Source organism: Zootoca vivipara, chromosome 11 (genome assembly GCF_965207765.1).
Source record: "Zootoca vivipara chromosome 11, rZooViv2.hap1.1, whole genome shotgun sequence".
In the NCBI taxonomy this organism is placed as follows: Eukaryota; Metazoa; Chordata; class Lepidosauria; order Squamata; family Lacertidae; genus Zootoca; species Zootoca vivipara.
The window spans coordinates 6201897-6221085 of record NC_142594.1 but is presented as its reverse complement, the minus strand read 5'-3'; the positions used below and the strand labels follow the sequence as shown (position 1 = coordinate 6221085).

Here is a 19189-nt window from a genome sequence, read left to right as displayed (position 1 = left end):
GAATATCAGTTTGGGAGGCTTTTCTCACTTGCCCGCACCAAGTTTACTTAAATTGGAGAGCATGAAGAAAAGGGCTTTCTCAGTGGTGGCTCCATGAAATCAGAATTCACTACAAGGTGGGCCTCCATCAAGGTGGTAAGCTTCATCATGAATCCCTAGGGTGCTTTGGAGAAGGGCCAAAGCTCAGCAGTGGAGAATCTGCTTTTATCTGGCAGCAGGTGCCAGGAAGCAGGGAATGGTAGGGCAGTGTTGGAGAATAGCGCTGCATGAGCTTTGAGTGCTGCCCTATGTCCCAAAGAGGTGTGTAAAGACTCTCTCAAAGCAAATCTATCTATCTATCTATCTATCTATCTATCTATCTATCTAAAGGTAAAGGGACCCCTGACCATTAGGTCCAGTTGTGACCGACTCTGGGGTTGCGCGCTCATCTCGCATTATTGGCCGAGGGAGCCGGCGTATAGCTTCCAGGTCATGTGGCCAGCATGACAATGCCGCTTCTGGCGAACCAGAGCAGCGCACGGAAATGCTGTTTACCTTCCCGCTGTAGCGGTTCCTATTTATCTACTTGCACTTTGACGTGCTTTCGAACTGCTAGGTCGGCAGGAGCTGGGACCGAGCAACGGGAGCTCACCCCGTCACAGGGATTCGAACCGCTGACCTTCTGATCAGCAAGCCCTAGGCTCAGTGGTTTAACCCACAGCGCCACCTGGGTCCCTATCTATCTATATAAAGTGGTATAAAACTGACAACTGGGAAACACTGGCCTGCGAGCGCTCCAGTTGTAGAACAAAGATGTCATGAGTTTTGAAGACACTCAAATTGAGGACAAAAGGGAGAAACATGCTATGTCCCCACTGTGGAAGGACGTGTGGATCCAGAATTGGCCTCCACAGTCACTTACAGACTCACTGTTAAAACCATGTTCATGGAAGACAATCTTACTCGGCTACGAGTGATCGCCAAAGAAGAAGTCCCATAGAGAGCTTGTTGTCCACTCACCAGCATTGAAGAAAGAGTCAAGGGCCAGTCTGGTTAGATTAAACATGGGATTGTGGACATCCTCTTTTGCCTCGGGTGGCAAAATGCCCTGGACTGGCCATGGGATTTTTAAATAAGATTTTTTAAAAAATTGTTAAATTATTCGACTGAAAATGGTGAAAGAAGATTACTTGTGTGCAATCTCTACGCATGTCTGGATTTAATGAGAAGAGGGATCTTATGCATTTATTCCATGGGTAAGTGAGGGGAAAACACAAGCGGATCTTGTTTGATTCTTGCACAAATGTGTGTGTGTGTGATCTATGATCCCCTCCCACGCTTTGCATAAAGCCCCGATTACATACAAAGAACTTGAAAATTAATTGTGGAACTGTGATATGGGGTTCTGGGTACCATGAGAAAGCATCCTGGTGGCTTCCCTTCCAATCCTTTCTCCTCTTGGTCAGGATCCTGACAGTGCTGTGGCTTCCCAGCAACGATGCACATACAGAACTTCTGGCATTTTCAAGGCTTTTTAGCACATTGTAATCTCACAAAAGGTTTTTCTAGCTTCCCAGAGTCTTAACAGCCTGTCCTAACCCAGCCAGGTTGAAGGCCTGTGGGGTGCTAAGCATAGCCTGAAGGAGACTGAATTTCAATTAGAATCATACAGAAGCAGGTAGCTAGACTTCTATCTGTCCTGCCTTAGACAGACTCATGTGGTTTGGTTTTCAGTCCAGCCTCTTTCTTACCTGCATCCAGATATTTGTAGTTTATTGGTCTCCGACTTTAGGGCCTTCTTGGTCCTGCTTCTAGGATGGCATGCAGGAATGGCGCCTCGTGACCTTCTCAGTTGTGACAGTGACTGCTGGGCTTGCTTGTGAAATGATCCCTTTTTTGCAGAGAGTTTCGGGCACGCGCATAGCGTCACCTACCTGGACTTGTCAACTGCCATGGTCAATATAAATGCATCGCAGAGGGTTAAAAGCAGTAGAGCATTCTATTGTTTAGTTCCTGGTATTCCCTAGAGATAATATAACGACGAATAAAAAGTTGCAGTGCCAATTTTATATATAAATCTTTGTTCCTAGTGCAATATTACACATAACACAACCTGATTGCTCATCAGGTGACGTACGGGAACAGAGAAGCCTTCAGTCCCCCCTCTCAGTAGGCAGGTGACATGCCACAGAAAACATTCAATTTCGTGATGTGGTAGTCACTTAATATCCAGAAATCTGCCATGAATCATTCATTTCCATTCATTGTGCTCTTCCACATCTGTTTGATCATTCTGTAGGGCATACCAATCGCCTCCAAGGGAGAAAAAAAATGTATTAGCCGCATTAAAATTTCAGAATGCAATTCCGTATTCGTTTGCTAGAACGATTCATCTCAGCTACTGAATCCAGCCCATGGAGGGATGTACACAGCTCTGCTTCCAACCCCTGAAGCTTTTGGAAGCAAAAATGCATCTTAGCTCACCTCACCCCATGTAGGCTAAAAGAAGTCTGTATGTCAAAAGATTAAATCTGGTACAATCGGACACTGTGGCTAAACCAAAGTCCAGCTCTCTGTCCTCTTAAAACACAAGGCAACACACATAGCCTGACTTACATGCAAGGAGCACTTGTCAGGACAGGAGAAGAGAATCTCTGCACATTGACATCATACCTGCCAAGTTGCTGTCAGAGAAATAAGGGACCGGGCCGGAAATAGCAGACCAGAAGTAGCGCTGCCGCCATTTTGGAACTGGGAGGAGCATGCTCAGAAGTGACTTTTGATGCTGCTTTGCCCAGTTCCAAAATGGCCGGGGGGGGGAACAAAAATCTGTTTTTTTCCAGCTAGGAACAGCTGGAAAAACGGGGATTTCCCGGGGAAAACGGGAGACTTGGCAGCTATGATTGACATTCGCTTGACAAAGGTCGGTGAGAAGTGTTGTCATCTAGCACACATGCCGAACCTGGTACACTAACGCCTAAGAACTGCTAAGCTAGTCCCGGATTACTTACAGCAGGCTTTGATGCTCATTTGTTATCAGATGTGCCTATTCAAGTATGAAAGATAACGCTCTGAAAGTTAAAAATGGACTGTGCAACAGGAATGTGTTACTGCTTTCTAGTTTTCTGAACATACAGGTGCGTGTATTTCTCAACTCACCTTTATGCTTGGGCATACCTGAATGACTCCTTTTCTTAGGTGACAACGAGAGCTTTTTTCCAAGTCTTATTGCTGTGTGTGTGCATGGTTAATCCTTCCTTTCCCAGCATGCTGCAATTTCAATGAAACACCCCCACCGTGCGCAGCAATTGGGCTTTTAAGAAACCCTCCTATTGGTGACAATGGGAGCTTCCTCCCAAAGCCTAATTGCGCCAATGGGTGAAGACAGAAGGTAGTGGCGGAGACAGAAATGGAGTGACTCAGGGGTACCCCCCTCCCCAAGAAACCACGATTGAGGGAATGCAGCCTTTTCACATTAAAAAACGGTTCTTCAGCCTTGGGTTACTGTCATAGTTGTCTATAGCTATAGACCTGCTAGCACCACATGGGACATCTGGTTTGGTTGTCTGGATTACATAGGTTCCTCTGTGGCAGCTATATGGTCCAGTTTTGAGGTCTGGGTGTCTCGATGGTCCCTTTCCGGCTCAATTATTCTGAAGCCAAACGGTCGTGGAGACTATAGCTATTTCTTTCAAGCCAGTTGTAACAGCAGGATGCTTTTCTACCAAACTCACACTTGTCCTGCCTTCGACCCATAAGGAGCAGAATAGTCAGAAATTAGAATGAAGAAGAAGAGTTTGGATTTGATATCCCGCTTTATCACTACCTGAAGGAGTCTCAAAGCGGCTAACATTCTCCTTTCCCTTCCTCCCCCACAACAAGAACTCTGTGAGGTGAGTGGGGCTGAGAGACTTCAGAGAAGTGTGACTAGCCCAAGGTCACCCAGCAGCTGCATGTGGAGGAGCGGAGACACGAACCCGGTTCCCCAGATTACAAGTCTACCGCTCTTAACCACTACACTACACCACATGTACAAAGACCTTAGAATAAAGACAGAATTCCAAGAATCAGCACAAGTCCAATTTTATTCAACAGCAATTCTGATGGGAATGTTGGTGTATATTTTATCTCCAAGGGCAAATGTTCCAGGTACCAAATGGAAATTAACACACAGGTAATTTTTGAAAAAAGTACACACAATACTATTTTGTTCTTAGTTAAATATATATTTGGCAAAAACAACTGTTCTGATGTTTTGTACAAAACCAAATCCCTTGGAAATCACGTCTATACGGAAACCTGAATACATAGCGCTTTTCGGAATCTATGGCGTCTCCCGCATTTGCACACAAAATAACCACAATCCCGCTCTGGACAAAAGACCCCCACCACATTTTTTGTGATATAGTAAGTACACAATAGGGACATAGAACAGCAAGTGGCTTCATTGAAAGTGTGGAAATCATGTGGGGAAGATATTGGGAGGTTAGAAAGACCTGTAGACTCATCGTCTTAAGAAACAGTTACGTGATGTAGCACAAATGGGGTGGGTGCTGGTGTTAAGGGTGGGACATGACAAATGGTGTAGAAGCTGAAAGCAGTGAACCACCTTCGTTTTCATTGGGCTCAGCTCTTTAGCTGATTCCATGAAAAGAGACCTCTTGCCATCTTCCCCTTGCAGAAGGCTTTCCTCTTCTCTGCTTCCAGTTAAAGCATCTGCAATGCCGGCTGTAGTTCTGGGGGGGTTGTGCGTTTTGGCCACACCGTCCTTTTGTTTGGAATGCGTATCCCAGCATTTCAAAAAACACAAGGAAGTTCCTCTTGGTTCGCCTTCCAAGTTGGAATGTTCATCAGATCTTGCCCAGTGGTGAGGAGAAGTTAATGCAAGCAGTATTTTTCATTAGCAGCGGGGAGGACGGTGCCAAAGGGAAGGGTAGAAAGCAAGGGGAAATAAATGTTTTGCGCGCACGCACCACCCCCAAATGAAGTCCATTGTGCATATCTTGTTCTCTTCTTTAGAAAAACCAAACAACTCTTCAGTTATAGCACTTCCAGTTTAAATGGCAAGTCTCAGCAGTGTGAGCAGCTTTAGTTGCAGTCATATACAAAGTCATAGTTGCTTGGTTCCTTTGGAATGGGAGGCGGAGCATCTGGGATCTGTATGTTTTCCAGGTCCAGGAGGCGTAGCTTTATCTCCATACTGAGCAGAGTGTCCAAGTCATTACGTGTCAGTTCACTCATCATATCCTTTCCAAGAAGGGCATTTAGGCCATCTGTCCACACACAGTACTAGAAGGGAAGGGGGAAGAAAGGGATGGAAGAGCTGCATTATTCTGCCTTGCATAAAAGTGCATCAGTCTGCAAAAGCATGCTGTATCCATTGCAGTCAGAATGTATAAATAAACAGCAGAAGCAATGTGTTGCAAACATTTTGGCAGTCTGGGCCTATAAGAGAAAGGATGATGATGATGACGACAACGGCAATGATGATAATAATTATTATTATTATTAATAATAAACTTGACATGAGTCAGCAGTGTGATGCAGCAGCTAAAAAAGCCAATGCAATTTTGGGCTGCATCAATAGGAGTATAGCATCTAGATAGTACCACTGTATTCTGCTCTGGTCAGACCTCACCTGGAGTACTGTCTCCAGTTCTGGGCACCACAGTTCAAGAAGGATACTGACAAGCTGGAACGTGTCCAGAAGAGGGCAACCAAAATGGTCAAAAGGCCTGGAAACGATGCCTTATGAGGAACGGCTTAGGGCATGTTTAGCCTGGAGAAGAGAAGGTTAAGGGGTGATATGATAGCCATGTTCAAATATATAAAAGGATGTCATATAGAGGAGGGAGAAAGGTTGTTTTCTGCGGCTCCAGAGAAGCGGACACGGAGCAATGGATTCAAACTACAAGAAAGAAGATTCCACCTAAACATTAGGAAGAACTTCCTGACAGTAAGAGCTATTCGGCAGTGGAATTTGCTACCCAGGAGTGTGGTGGAGTCTCCTTCTTTGGAGGTATTTAAGCAGAGGCTTGACAGGCATATGTCAAGAATGCTTTGATGGTGTTTCCTGCTCGGCAGGGGGTTGGACTGGATGGCCCTTGTGGTATCTTCCAACTCTATGATTCTAATTACTTATACCATTGCCATCTGACTGGGTTGCCCCAGCCACTCTGGGTAGCTTCCAACACAATAAAAACACAGCAAAACATAAAAAACTTCCCAATACAAGGCTGCCTTCAGTTGTCTTCAGAAAGTTGTGCAGTTGTTTACCACCTTGACATAGGATGGGAGGGCATTCCACAAGGCAGGCACCACTACTGAGAAGGCCCTCTGCCTGGTTTCCTGAAACTTCACTTCTTGCAGAGAGGGAACTGCCAGAAGGCCCTCGGAGCTGGACCTCGTATACAGGGCCACAACTGTTTTGGGTTTTAAAGTTCCTTACTGAATTGTGCTCGGAAACATACTGGGAGCCAATGTAGATCTTTTAGGACAAGTGTTATAGGGTCCTGGCAGTCAGTCCCAGTCACCAGGCTGGTGGCTACGTTCTGGATTAGTTGTAGTTTCTGAGTTGCCTTCAAAGGTAGCGCCACGTAGAGCGCATTGCAGTAGTCCAAGCAGGAGATAATCGGAGCATGTCTCAGTCCCGCTCTGTTGAAACAGTGCACAGGCAAGGTCTCGGCTGGGGTACCAGATACAGCTGGAAGACAGCTCCCCTGGACATAGAATTGACCTGTGCCTCCATGGACAGCAGTGAGTCCAAAATGACTCCCGGGCTGCACACCTGGCCCTTTAGGGGCACAATTATGCCATTCAGGACCAGGGAGTCCCTTGCCACCTCCTGCCTATTGGAGAATAATATATATATATGATAAGAATAATATTGGCGAAAACTGGATATTGAAACCTGCTTAACCTAAATCATATATCCCAGTTTTACAGCGGCCCTTTAAAGTACGCTTCACGCAGCGTATACGCAGTCAGAAGTTGACCTGGCTAAGAAAACACCACCAAGAGCGTAGGGTATTATCTCCCTTATATGAAACCCCTTACTAGCTGCACACTTGTAAAAGTATGCAGATGAAAATACAAACGGTTGGGTTTCTTTAACTGAAAAACAAACTGAATCTAAAGAGACTTTAAACTAAAGATAAATGCTTTCTCTCTTAGCAACTTTACCCACATTCCATCCTTCAAACCATTCCAAACCTCCCACAAAACTCCCATTAAAATACCCGAGAATTAACAGCAAACTAGCTTTATAACTAAGCAACTCTCATACTAAGATTCAACTGGGAATCTCTTAAACTGAGAACAACTGAGAGAGTTGTTCTCTACTTAGAGATGAATCAAACTGAAAGATCTAACCAAGAGATAACCAAGAGATACAGAAGGCTTTCTGGCAGAGCCTTATATACAAGGAGCAGAGCCCACGCTTGTGGGCAATTAACAGAAACACTGGCACCTGTTTCTCTTAAACAGACAGTATTTACATTAGACCGGCTCTAAAGTAACTTGACTATTCAAAAAAATCCAACACTGCCCCCCCAAAAAAAACCAGTACTTCTGTCATGTCAGGATTCAGCCTCAATACATTAGGCACAATCCATCCTCCAACCGTCTCCAGACACTCACACAAGGATGTTACCTCCCTCACTGGTTCCGGTTTAAGCAAGAGCTGGGTATCATTTGCATACGGGTGAACACCCAGCCCAAACCCCCTGACGATCTCTCCCAGTGGCTTCATTTAGGTGTTAAAAAGCATGGGTGAGAGGACAGAACCCTAAGGCACCCCACAAGTTAGTGTCCAGGGGTCCGAACACTCATCTCCCAATGCCACCTAAGAAAAAAATACTATCTTAGGTTATTATACAGCCAAGTTACTTTTCTCAAGGCAGCTTCAGATGTTACACCAAAGTAGGGAAGAAGGGAGAGGTGACTTGTGTTTCTAGGGTAAATGTCTAAGACAGCACCTCACACATTTCAGCTGTGGCACCGATGCATGTGAATGCTATTTCTCTCTGGAGCTCATACATCATTCTCAAAATGGGGGAAATGCGTCACTTGCCATCAAAGACATGATAGTGGAAGGTCCACAACTGGGAAACGTCCAAAGCTCTCAATGGATCAGAACGGCAGTGAAATAATTCTGGGGATGTTAAGTCACCTCCTGGGACTACCGTAACTTCTTGTAGGGAAGATGCAAAAAACCCTCTGTATTCAACCTCTGGAAGGGAAGACATGCTGTGGTCTAGCGATCCCACGTTGGGCACTTCCTTTCTTTTCTGGAAGAATTGACTTCACATTTATTATTATTATTATTATTATTATTATTATTATTATTATTATTATCCAAAGCCTCTTTTCTTATTGCAGAACTAGCTTCACTCGTTCATCAAAACAAATCTGGGGCAACTAACCTGGGAGGGCTCATCATATTTAAGCAGAAGTCTTATATGCTACTTCATTTAAAAAAAAAAAGGTAAAGGGACCCCTGACCATTAGGTCCAGTTGCGAATGACTCTGGGGCTGCGGTGCTCATCTCGCTTTACTGGCCGAGGGAACCGGTGTTTGTCCGCACAGTTTTTCCGGGACATGTGGCCAGCATGACTAAGCTGCTTCTGGCAAAACCAGAGCAGCGCATGGAAATGCTGTTTACCTTCCCGCCAGAGTGGTACCTATTTATCTATTTGCACTTTGATGTGCTTTCGAACTGGTAGGTTGGCAGGAGCAGGGACTGAGTAATGGGAGCTCACCCCGTTGCAGGGATTCAAACTGCCGACCTTCTGAGAGTCAAAACCGCATCAAAACCCGCGCACTGTTTCTTCATTTGGGTGTGTGTGTATTTATCCATCCATATTATGAAAAATGCTGAAAAATGCTGAACGCAAATGGAAAGTAGATGCAAAACCGTATAATTAGTAATACATGATACCAATATAAAGTCTGTAAATTATGTCATTGGCTCTGTTTTGGGAATTGTGAGGTCTTGCATTGCCCTAACCATTGAAAGAATCAGAATTACGTCAGTGTTGCTGGACATTTAAAAGCTACACACTGGATGCTGGGTTCAGCTGCGAATACGAAACAAACATTTCCCCTCCTTTAAAAATAATAATGGAAAACTTCAGCATCACCCTGAAGCTGACAGTTCCAGATAGACATGGGCTAAACAACTGTTCTAAATCAGCACCAGTCCTAGGGGATTTCATGAACAACCATCAAATCCTATTCCATCAGCCACTCAAATTTCATACTAAAAACCGTTTACAGTATGCAACTGTGAAGTGCTTGAATGGAGCTGTCTACAAATAAAGATTTCAATCATACTGGCCTCTGTCCTAGTTTACAAGTGGGGAATTAAATGAGCCATAGCAGTGTTCTTATCATATAAAGGATTCTCTTAGATTCCATGCCGAAAGATGAATTTTAAATTTAGCTGACCGTGTGTTACAAAATAAGGCTGAGTTTAAAAATAGCTAGTGCTCACTGCGTGCAGCTCCAGGGTGGGTGGGTGGGGGATGAAAAAATCGTTATATGAACCTGACAAGGGATGAAAGAGGACAAAGCCTAGCAGAATATGCTCTATGCACATTATTTTAGAAGAAATCATCCACACTGTAGTTAAAGAAGAGCTCTTGAAAGTCTTTGGCTGGAATTCACTGTAAATAGCGTGGGGGGAAGGAGCCAAATAAACAGAGGTGCTGCGGATGAAGGATTGTGGAATCCACCTCAACAAAGGATAGCCCAATAGAGGAAGACCTCTTTGATTTCGCCTCTGCACGTCCCTGAACGTGGCTTCCGCTGTTATATTTACATTTTCTAAGCAGAGGATCTCAAAAAGCGCTATATCAAACAAATAGCAGTTCAAACTGACCAAGTGCTACACTGTTTCTTCTCTTTCTTTAGCCAAGTCTGGGACCAAACCGAGGAATGGAAATAATAAAATCAGGTGACTCGGGGGCAGCCAAGATGGTAAGTGAGGCTGGACGTGAGCAGAGCATGTTGGTGAGAGAAGGTGAGCCCTCAATCTCTTTGAAGCCCTAAATGGCCTCGGTCCAGTATACCTGAAGGAGCGTCTCCACCTCCATCATTCTGCCTGGACACTGAGGTCCAGCACCGAGGGCCTTCTGGCGGTTCCCTCGTTGCGAGAAGCCAGGTTGCAGGGAACTAGGCAGAGGGCCTTCTCGGTGGTGGCGCCTGCCCTGTGGAACGCCTTGCCAACAGATGTCAAAAAGGAAAACAACTACCAGACTTTTAGAAGACATCTGAAGGCAGCCCTGTTCAGGGAGGCTTTTAAAGGTTTAATAGATTGTTGTGTTTTATTCTTCTGTTGGAAGCCGCCCAGAGTGGCTGGGGAGACCAGCTATTATTATTATTATTATTATTATTATTATTATTATTATTATTATTATTATTATTATTATTTGCAACCTGCCTTTAGGAAGGTAGACAGCGCCTGGTTTGCGCAAATCACGGTTTAGTGTGAATGCGCAGGCTGCCAGAGAGAAGCTCACAGCTGCTTTGTGGACCTTTTTGGAACATTTTTGCTTGGAACAAGTTTGTCTTAGAACATACAAGGATTAGCTATAACCAAAGTACCCATGATCAGCTGGAGAGCATCTTGGAGATCTGTGGAAAAAACCACAATATAGTCTTAGCTGGTTCTTCAGGAATTCTTGAAACTGTTCAGTGCTGACCAAAGTAATTCAACAAGGTAATCCTCCTTTTTCTTTTTAATACACAAATAGAAATCGCACACGATTTACCTCATGCTTGTCAGGAGCAATGAAATTTAGTTGCCCGTTGGAATCGTACAAGATGGAGAAAGCCAGCTCAAGGACCTCCTGAAAAGAGACAATGAAATATTTACCTGAAAAGGGGCCTAATATGATTTTAACAAGTTTCCTAGGCTTGGTTCACACACTGTGATAATTCATAGTATAACCAGTAATGGTTCTTTTAGTTGGACAGAGCAGCCTGTCTGGACAAGGCTGGGGTGGCACAGGGTGTCAGAGAGGTTCAAGGCACCGGCAGAACCCATCAGGCGCTCCCCCCAGTGCATCCATTAACCACTGACCTCACCACCATACCTGCCAAGTTGCTGTCAGAGAAATAAGGGACCGGGCCGGAAATAGCAGACCGGAAGTAGCGCTGCCGCCATTTTGGAACTGGGCGGAGCATGCTCAGAAGTGACTTTTGATGCTGCTTTGCCCAGTTCCAAAATGGCCGCCACGCTAGAAGTCGCAGTGCAGCCATTTTGGAACTGGGCAGAGCAGCATCAAAAGTCGCTTCTGAGCATGCTCCGCCCAGTTCCAAAAAGGCTGCCGCACCAGAATAAACCGGGAAAAACAACAACTGTTTTTTCAGCTAGGAACAGCTGGAAAAACGGGGATTTCCCGGGGGAAACGGGAGACTTGGCAGCTATGCTCACCACCCTCCTTAGGCTGCCCTTCCCCAGTATGCTGAAGCAGCACTGGGGTAAAGGCGTCTGTCCCACTGCACGGCGAATTACTGAGCGCAGCACCATGTGAATGAGAAGCAGGAAGCCTTGGGCTTGGGGCCACCTCACCCCCATTTGGCTGTGGCGAGGCAGCTGGACGTACAGGTAACTCACAAATTACACGTGGGTTATGATCCCGGCCATCACACATATAAGCAAACTTGCGTAAAGCCAGGGCACACCCTGGAAAACCATGAAAACACACATTTTTTAAATGGCTGAAATTACTGGTGAGGGACCACCCTATCCCAACTGCCTCTTCCACATTCCTACCTCCTGTGATGCCTCTCCAAGCCCCTCTGAACATCTCCATGGCCTCTTCCAATCCCCTCTTCCGTACCCAAACACTCTCACAAAGGCCACTGGCTGCTTTCCCCTGCTCTTGCTCCTGCTCCCCAAGCCCAATGCCATTTTAATATTGTTTCCCCATTTTTGCATTGCTTTGCCATTTTTCCTGATAGGTTTCTTTCCATACCTGCTTTTTATTCAAACCTGTTGTTTAAAACCACAATCTCCCTCTGTGCCCTTTCCTGCCTGCTTTACTAAAACTTCTGCTGCTTTTTAAAACACCCACTTCATCCCCTTTCAGTGGCTCTCCCTTCTCGCTGGACTCAAACTTCTCCCTCTTCTATTCCTCAGCTGCCTCTGATGATAGCATTGTATTTTCATGTATATAGGGATATAAGAAGATGGTTTTTCACAGACTAGGTAAAAGGTAAAGGGACCCCTGACCATTAGGTCCAGTCGCGACCGACTCTGGGGTTGCAGCGCTCATCTCGCATTATTGGCCGAGGGAGCCGGCGTATAGCTTCCAGGTCATGTGGCCAGCATGACAAAGCCGTTTCTGGCAAACCAGAGCAGCACATGGAAACGCTGTTTACCTTCCCGCTGTAGCGGTTCCTATTTATCTACTTGCATTTTGACGTGCTTTCGAACTGCTAGGTTGGCAGGAGCTGGGACCAAGCAACGGGAGCTCACCCCGTCACAGGGATTCGAACCGCCGACCTTCTGATCAGCAAGCCCCTAGGCTCTGTGGTTTAACCCACAGCGTCACCTGGGTCCCTTTTCACAGACTACAGTGCCCTTTATCAGATTCATCTCGGCCGATTCCAGTCCATGAAAGCTTATGCTCCAACAAATCTGTTAGTCTTAACGTTTCTACAAGGGTGTTCATAGTCTTATCTGCAATGTTGCCCTGCTTGCTGCTATGCAATCCTGCAGGAAATTATATGACCTTACAATATTCATTTGAATAAAAAGGGGCTAATTTACTTTTCTACTTGACCTCTGATAAATCAGGGGAATTAAAAGACAACAAACAGCAGTTTCTTAAATACTCGGTGCATAGCAGATATAAGTGGATGGAGACACATAGCCTTGCGAGTCCTGGCAAAATCCAGAGAGAAAAAACAACTGTTTTGTTGTGAGGTTGTCATATTTCTAGAGCATTTCTAGATACACTCCATTATTAACCTGCCCAGAGCTAAGGAAAAGGTGAGCGCTCCTCTCACAGATTAAAAGCAAACTAAAAGTAAAATGAGCTTTTTGTGCATCATTACAGAAAAAGTTTTAAAATTCAAAGTGTTCCTGAAAACTTAGTGCTCATCACAGGAAAACCACTCTGTCTACAAGATTATAGGATTAAGTAAGTGCTTTTGTAGTTGACTGCCTACAAGAGCACAATTATTCCCATAGGTTATAACTTGGCGTTTTAGTTAATGCTTTGTTATAACATGTGATCAATATGAAGTTCAAAACAAGAAGTAGAAAACCTGAGTCATATGTAGCTTAATGATCAGAAAAAGCTGCTTAAAACATGTAGAACAGCTAACACCTGAAGATTAGAGGCATCCACGGTAGTACTTAACCAGGGGAGACGCCTCTAATTCTGGAAATTATAGTGCATTTGGTAAAATACCAGGACCAAAACTATAGGGGGATGTTAAGACCCTGCTTTTTCAGTATGGGTAACTAGCAACTAGTGTGTTGCCTGACACAAATAAATAAATAAATAAATAAATAAATAAATAAATAAATAAATAAATAAGGGCAGGTGTCTGGGAAAAAAGACTTTGGCAAGCCCATCCGCTATTGAACCCAATGTATTTTGCCTAGACACAATTTTGGCTTTATGTGCTATCCCTGGATCGTAAGCCCAGCATAAGTTGAGAGTCACCTGTTACTTTCCTATCCCATTTACTGTAATCACATTTTTATAGGAAAGGTTATTATGCAAAATACATACAATATCAGCCTGAGTTCAAAATGCTGCTGTGTTTTATATACCACCAGCATGTCAAAAAGACTTCCAAGCAAACTACATGTACCAAATAAACTATAAAATCGGTACATAATAAAAATGTTCAATATGAAGGATATATTCCACCCCACCTATGTTTTCAGCTGCTTCTATTTTAGATATAATCTGCCTTGAATCCCTGTCAGAGAAAGGGGCAGGACAGAATTATTATTATTATTATTATTATTATTATTATTATTATTATTATTATTATTTCCTGTAGTAAAGATTCCCTTGGACATTCTTGATTTAAAGGCTTAAATAAAGACTGTTGAGAGTCCCATGGACTGCAAGAAGATCAAACCTATCCATTCTGAAGGAAATCAACCCTGAGTGCTCACTGGAAGGACTGATCCTGAAACTGAGGCTCCAATACTTTGGCCACCTCGTGAGAAGAGAAGACTCCCTGGAAAAGACCCTGATGTTGGGAAAGATGGAGGGCACAAGGAGAAGGGGACGACAGAGGACGAGATGGTTGGACGGTGTTCTCGAAGCTACGAACATGAGTTTGACCAAACTGCGGGAGGCAGTGGAAGACAGGAGTGCCTGGCGTGCTCTGGTCCATGGGGTCATGAAGAGTTGGACACGACCAAATGATTAAACAACAACAAAACAAAGCAATACCAGGGTTGCTTTTTGTTCTGTGGTGTTTTTTTTTTTTGCATACAACGTATTCAGATAATACAAGAAAATAATGAAAATGACATTTACAGTGGGACCACTTAGAATTAAAGCCAATTTCGAAGACTGGCAGACAGAAAAATGAGTGAATTAGATTGTGTCCCATCAAGCTATTCCAGCTAGCCCTGACATCGAGTACCCAAACAACATTGCGCTTATTTATTGCTAAGCGATCCCTCTGGAAGCATGGAAGCTGTATGCTGGCTAAGGGAGAGATGATGAAGCCACCGGTAAGGACATTCTGCCAAATCTATTCTTTGCTTGCGGCAACAGCATTCTGTCACTTCTGCTCTGCCAATGCATAAACACCAGAGCAGTTGCTATGCATAATGAAGGGCAGAAGGATGAAAATACCCTTTGGAAGTTCTAATCCGTTGTGAAACTTGGGGGGGAATGTGAACCCAAGTACTTTGCACATGGAAAGCAGAGCCTGTCACTCCATCCAGCCACCTCTTCCCAGGGCAACTTGCAACTGGAACGGCTCCGCCATTCACACCCATGGAGGGAACCAGCTCCCCTACATACTGAAGGTCAGGCATCCCCTACATACTCAAGGTCAGGCACCCCCAAACTGCAGCCCTCCAGATGTTTTGGCCTACAACTCCCATGATCCCTAGCTAACAGGGCCAGTGGTCAGGGATGATGGGAATTGTAGTCCAAAACATCTGGAGGGCCGAAGTTTGGGGGTGCCTGCTCAAGGTGTTTCTAGACACGGGTTTATTGTGCAATCTCAGAAGCTTGCGCACACAGCTTTTATGCTGTCATCCTCAAAATGCCAGCCCTTATTTTTGTTACATCTGGGTTTTCCTTCTCCCCATCACCTAGAAGGCCAACCCTTCCGTTTGCCCATTGTGAAAGCTGCTCTTGAGCTCTTGCATGCTTTGAATGTATATCTGTGTGTAGGCCCAGAATAGGAAAACATGGTGGCTGGCAGGGGAGGAGAGAGTTTCCCAGACCAGCGTTCTCTTGACAATTCCAGTTTAGCATCCAGGGCACTTAAAACACCGTCTGTCCAGGAACTGTCTCACAGCTATGGAATTGCTCTCCTTCTGGGGGCTTGTTAAAAGCTGAGCTTCAGGGACTGCTAAATGGCTCTTCCATTTCACTTGGCTTAAATTGGGCATTCATGGAATGGTTTTAATAATACTGTGTTTTCTACTTATGTAAAGATGTTATTCTGTTGGATTCATAGGGTTGTGGTTTTTTTTAAGTACAGCTACCTGCTTCAAACCTCTGTCATGGAACAAGTTAAAAATAAAAACCTCAAACGAATTTCACAAATTCTCTGAAGTAGAATTAACAAATGTGCTATTCTGTCAAATGCAAAGTTTCCTAACTAAGAAGTCGTCGCATTTTATTTAAAACGATACCTTGTTTTGCTTTGCTCCTTTCTCCTTCATGTGAGGGCAGTCCTTCCCTGTCACAACTGCTTTTATGTCTGCCACTGGCACTGTAGCAAAAGAAAAAGAGGGGGTGAGAGAGGTATTCCAAGGTGTGAAAAAATTGTGGCATGAAACAAGAGGCAAGACAAAAGTGCTATGTCAGAAGTGGCATCTCTTGTGTCAGGGGTGACGGGCTTCCTCTCTTCACACAATCACCATGAGAGGCTCCCGACATTTTTATAGTCTTTATTTACAGTATTTACAAGCAGTCATTAGCACATAATGATCATTCATCAGAGTCACTCAGTTCAGATCTCTGAGCTCTGTTTCCACCCATGGAATTGGTCGTTTGCCCCTCCTTTTCTCCAGACCGGCTTAAACCTCTCACCCCCCAGTCTGAGCTGTAACTTAACCCTTGCTGCTCCTCTTGGCTGACTTCAACACTCTTTCTTCCTCCCCGCCCCTCCATCGCTGCGTCTCCCCCTCCCTCTGGGAAACCCGAAACCTCTGGCTCACTCCTGACACCTTGTACCATCTTCCAGCACCCGCTGTGAGAAAGGAGCCAGAAAGATGAGGTTATATTTATTCAATTTATGTATCATTTCACATAAAAGAAATCCTGAAGTGATTTACAAGGATAACATATGATTGACAACTTTTTAAAAACAAAACAAAACATTAAAATGAAGTTATTTTTGGAGGGCAATGAAATGCTGATTTCTGAGGTCAAGTCATGGCTTCTGACGCAACCTGCCCACTTCTACAGACGAGTTGTCCACCAGCTGCATTAAGTGGTGGGAGAACTGTTTGACTCTTGCTGGTAGCTATGTAGAGAAGGAATAATAACTGTGCCCAGTTTCGTTTGTCTCGGTCCACGGAAAGTACGTCACGGGAAATCTTTCATGAACGCCCCTCGTATTATATTATTATTTACTTTATCTTGCCCAGGGCTCCTGCTCCCAACTCAGAAAGCTGCTCTAGAAAGATATAATGACTGATGGCATCAAAAGCTGTTGAGAGATCAAGGAGTGTCAACAGGAGACACTTTCCTCCTGACACAGGCTTCCACACAGGGGAACTAAGGTGTTCTTCTCAGTGCCCAAACCAGGCCAAATACCTGATTGAAATGGATCCAAAAGAACTGCCTATGTGTTTCTCAGTATGATGTGGAAAGGCTGCGAAAAACTCCCTTGCAATCTTATGAATTTTATTTGGAAAGACTTCATATGGTGCAAGGTAAGCATCTATCCCCTCTTCTGTTTGAGCAAGACTCAGCAGACAGACATATTTTATTTTGTCAGTTCTCTGTCCAGGCAACAAGCTGTTATATCTTGTTTGAAATGACAAAGGTTAAAGGGATTATTAATGGCATTTCTTTGTATAGCAGCCTTCAGCACACAAAACTTATTCACGGGGCCTTAAAGTCAAGACTTTTCTTTTAAAAATCTCCCGTCTTTTCTGTTTTCCTTTCTGCAAACTTTCCCCCCTTTCTGCATTCTTTCATGGCAGAAGGCGCTCTTCTAATAAAGAGGACCACACCTAAGGCCAGACACGTCGCTGTTTGTCCAGAAAAGTGGCCAGTGAAAACACCAGGGGCACAACTCACTGCGCAGCTCCGCCATACAAAGCTTACGGAAGAACAAAGACTAGAGAATTGCCTTCGAAGCTATGGAGCGGAGTTCTGTATGCATTAAATAAAGAACGATTCTAATTAAAGGAACAAATCCCTCTTGACCACTGGGGCCAAAGCTGATTCTGCACGGTACATCTAGCAAACTTAATGCCCTTAAAAATACATAAGAATGAACAACCCAGAAAATATTCTACTATGGGCTGGGTCCCTGCTAATCCCAACCCTCCTGCCAGTCCCCCCCCACACCAGCCCCAGAGAGCTCCTCTTCCCACCCCCTGCTACTACTAAGCTTGTGATTCATCTTCAAAGCCCCATTTCCAAAGCCATGTCTCTTCTGTTGCTGCTTTATATTTGCTTTCACCGTCACCTTGATGTCCAAACCTCACCTCCCTCCTTTTGTGCACCCCCCTGCCCACCTATGGGAGCCTCCAGCATCTTCTTCCTCTGACCCATTGTAACTACCAAGCACCCTTGTCACCTGTGAAGCCACCATTCTCTCCTGTTCTGCAGAACCTTTCATCTTCAACCCCATTCCCATGCCTCCTAATCCCTTCTTTTTCGCAACCTCTGTTTTCACCTTCACCGCCTTTCCCCATCCACTTTTCTCCTTGCTTTCTTAAACTTTCCATTGCACACAGATCGCCTCCATTCTCATGCCTCCTCCTCTGTCCTATTCTGCAGTCCCCTTTGTATGCACACTTCACACAGAGCTATATTTACTGTATGTTTAAGATGAAGAGAAGCCGGTCAGTTAGCTTGCTCAGCTAGTGAATGCTAAGTTCAGTTGATGTGTGCTACACTTCTTCTAAATTACAGCACTGAATCTGGAACGTCAGTCACGTTGAAGACAATGCAGGATACCGAGAGTGAAGTACAAGATTGTAGGACGGTAACCACTGGATATTTGTGGGCTTTGCATCTTTTATCTCTCTCACACAAGGCAGCTGAGAGGTTTAAAACGGGCAATTGCTTTCCTTTTAGTGTGTTTCCCTTCTCACTGTACTCAAACAATGGCATATACGGTATATGAATAACTCCTGCAGTCAAGCTGGTGCATGTATTGCTCCTGCTTTCCTTTGGACCACGTCAGTGAGGCCAAGAGGGGGGTCTTGTCGCCTGGGCAGCCCAGGCCCTCCATACACACTGCCCAGGCTTGCACGCCAAGGAGGTCACTTTGGGGTTGCTAAAGTAGCGGCTTGACTTCTCCCCTAGAGGCACACTCCATTGTCTCTTGAGACAGACAGATGCCAACAATAAGAGAGGTGGATTCCATGGTATATCACCCTTTATGGGCAGACGTCCTGCTTTGAATTGACTATAGCTCTACCTAGAAGTGGAATGTCAGTAGCAATCTGGGCTAAGCATTTAAAAAAAAATTCAGCATGGACTTACATTAGCACAGCATGCTTTCACAGTTAATAGAAGTCTGGGCTGGATGAGTGAATTCAGCTATCAAAGACACATTTCAAAGTTATTCAAGACTGACTGCCTCATCATCATCTTTCATTCCACTCTAGCATTCGGTATCATTTCTCTGAGCACAAGGAGAAGCAAGCAGCTCCTCTTGATGCCAGAGCTTTAGTGAAGTGGTAAGAAACCTTGTCCTAGATTCTGATGAAGGATTGCAATAAAAAGCCTGGAACAGCCGTGAGGCCAATCTGTGAAGCAATGAAAATAAGCGAGTCTGACTATAAACTGGTGCTGTTAAG

At 44.6% G+C, this 19189-nt stretch overlaps 1 protein-coding gene across 4 annotated transcripts in view; it reads right to left on the bottom strand.

Moving 5' to 3' along the window:
* Positions 1-4046: 4046 nt before the first annotated feature.
* The window catches only part of ELMO1 (engulfment and cell motility 1), a 305776-nt gene continuing 290633 nt past the window's right edge, over positions 4047-19189 (bottom strand). For all 4 annotated transcript variants that reach the window (XM_088653940.1, XM_035129257.3, XM_035129258.3 and 1 more), the window contains 3 exons: positions 15836-15915; positions 10752-10829; positions 4047-5268 (listed from right to left, as the gene is read on the bottom strand). In XM_088653940.1, the coding sequence (XP_088510066.1) occupies positions 5068-5268; positions 10752-10829; positions 15836-15915 (359 nt within the window). In that variant the 3' untranslated portion in view covers positions 4047-5067. The remainder of the gene's footprint in view (positions 5269-10751; positions 10830-15835; positions 15916-19189) is intronic.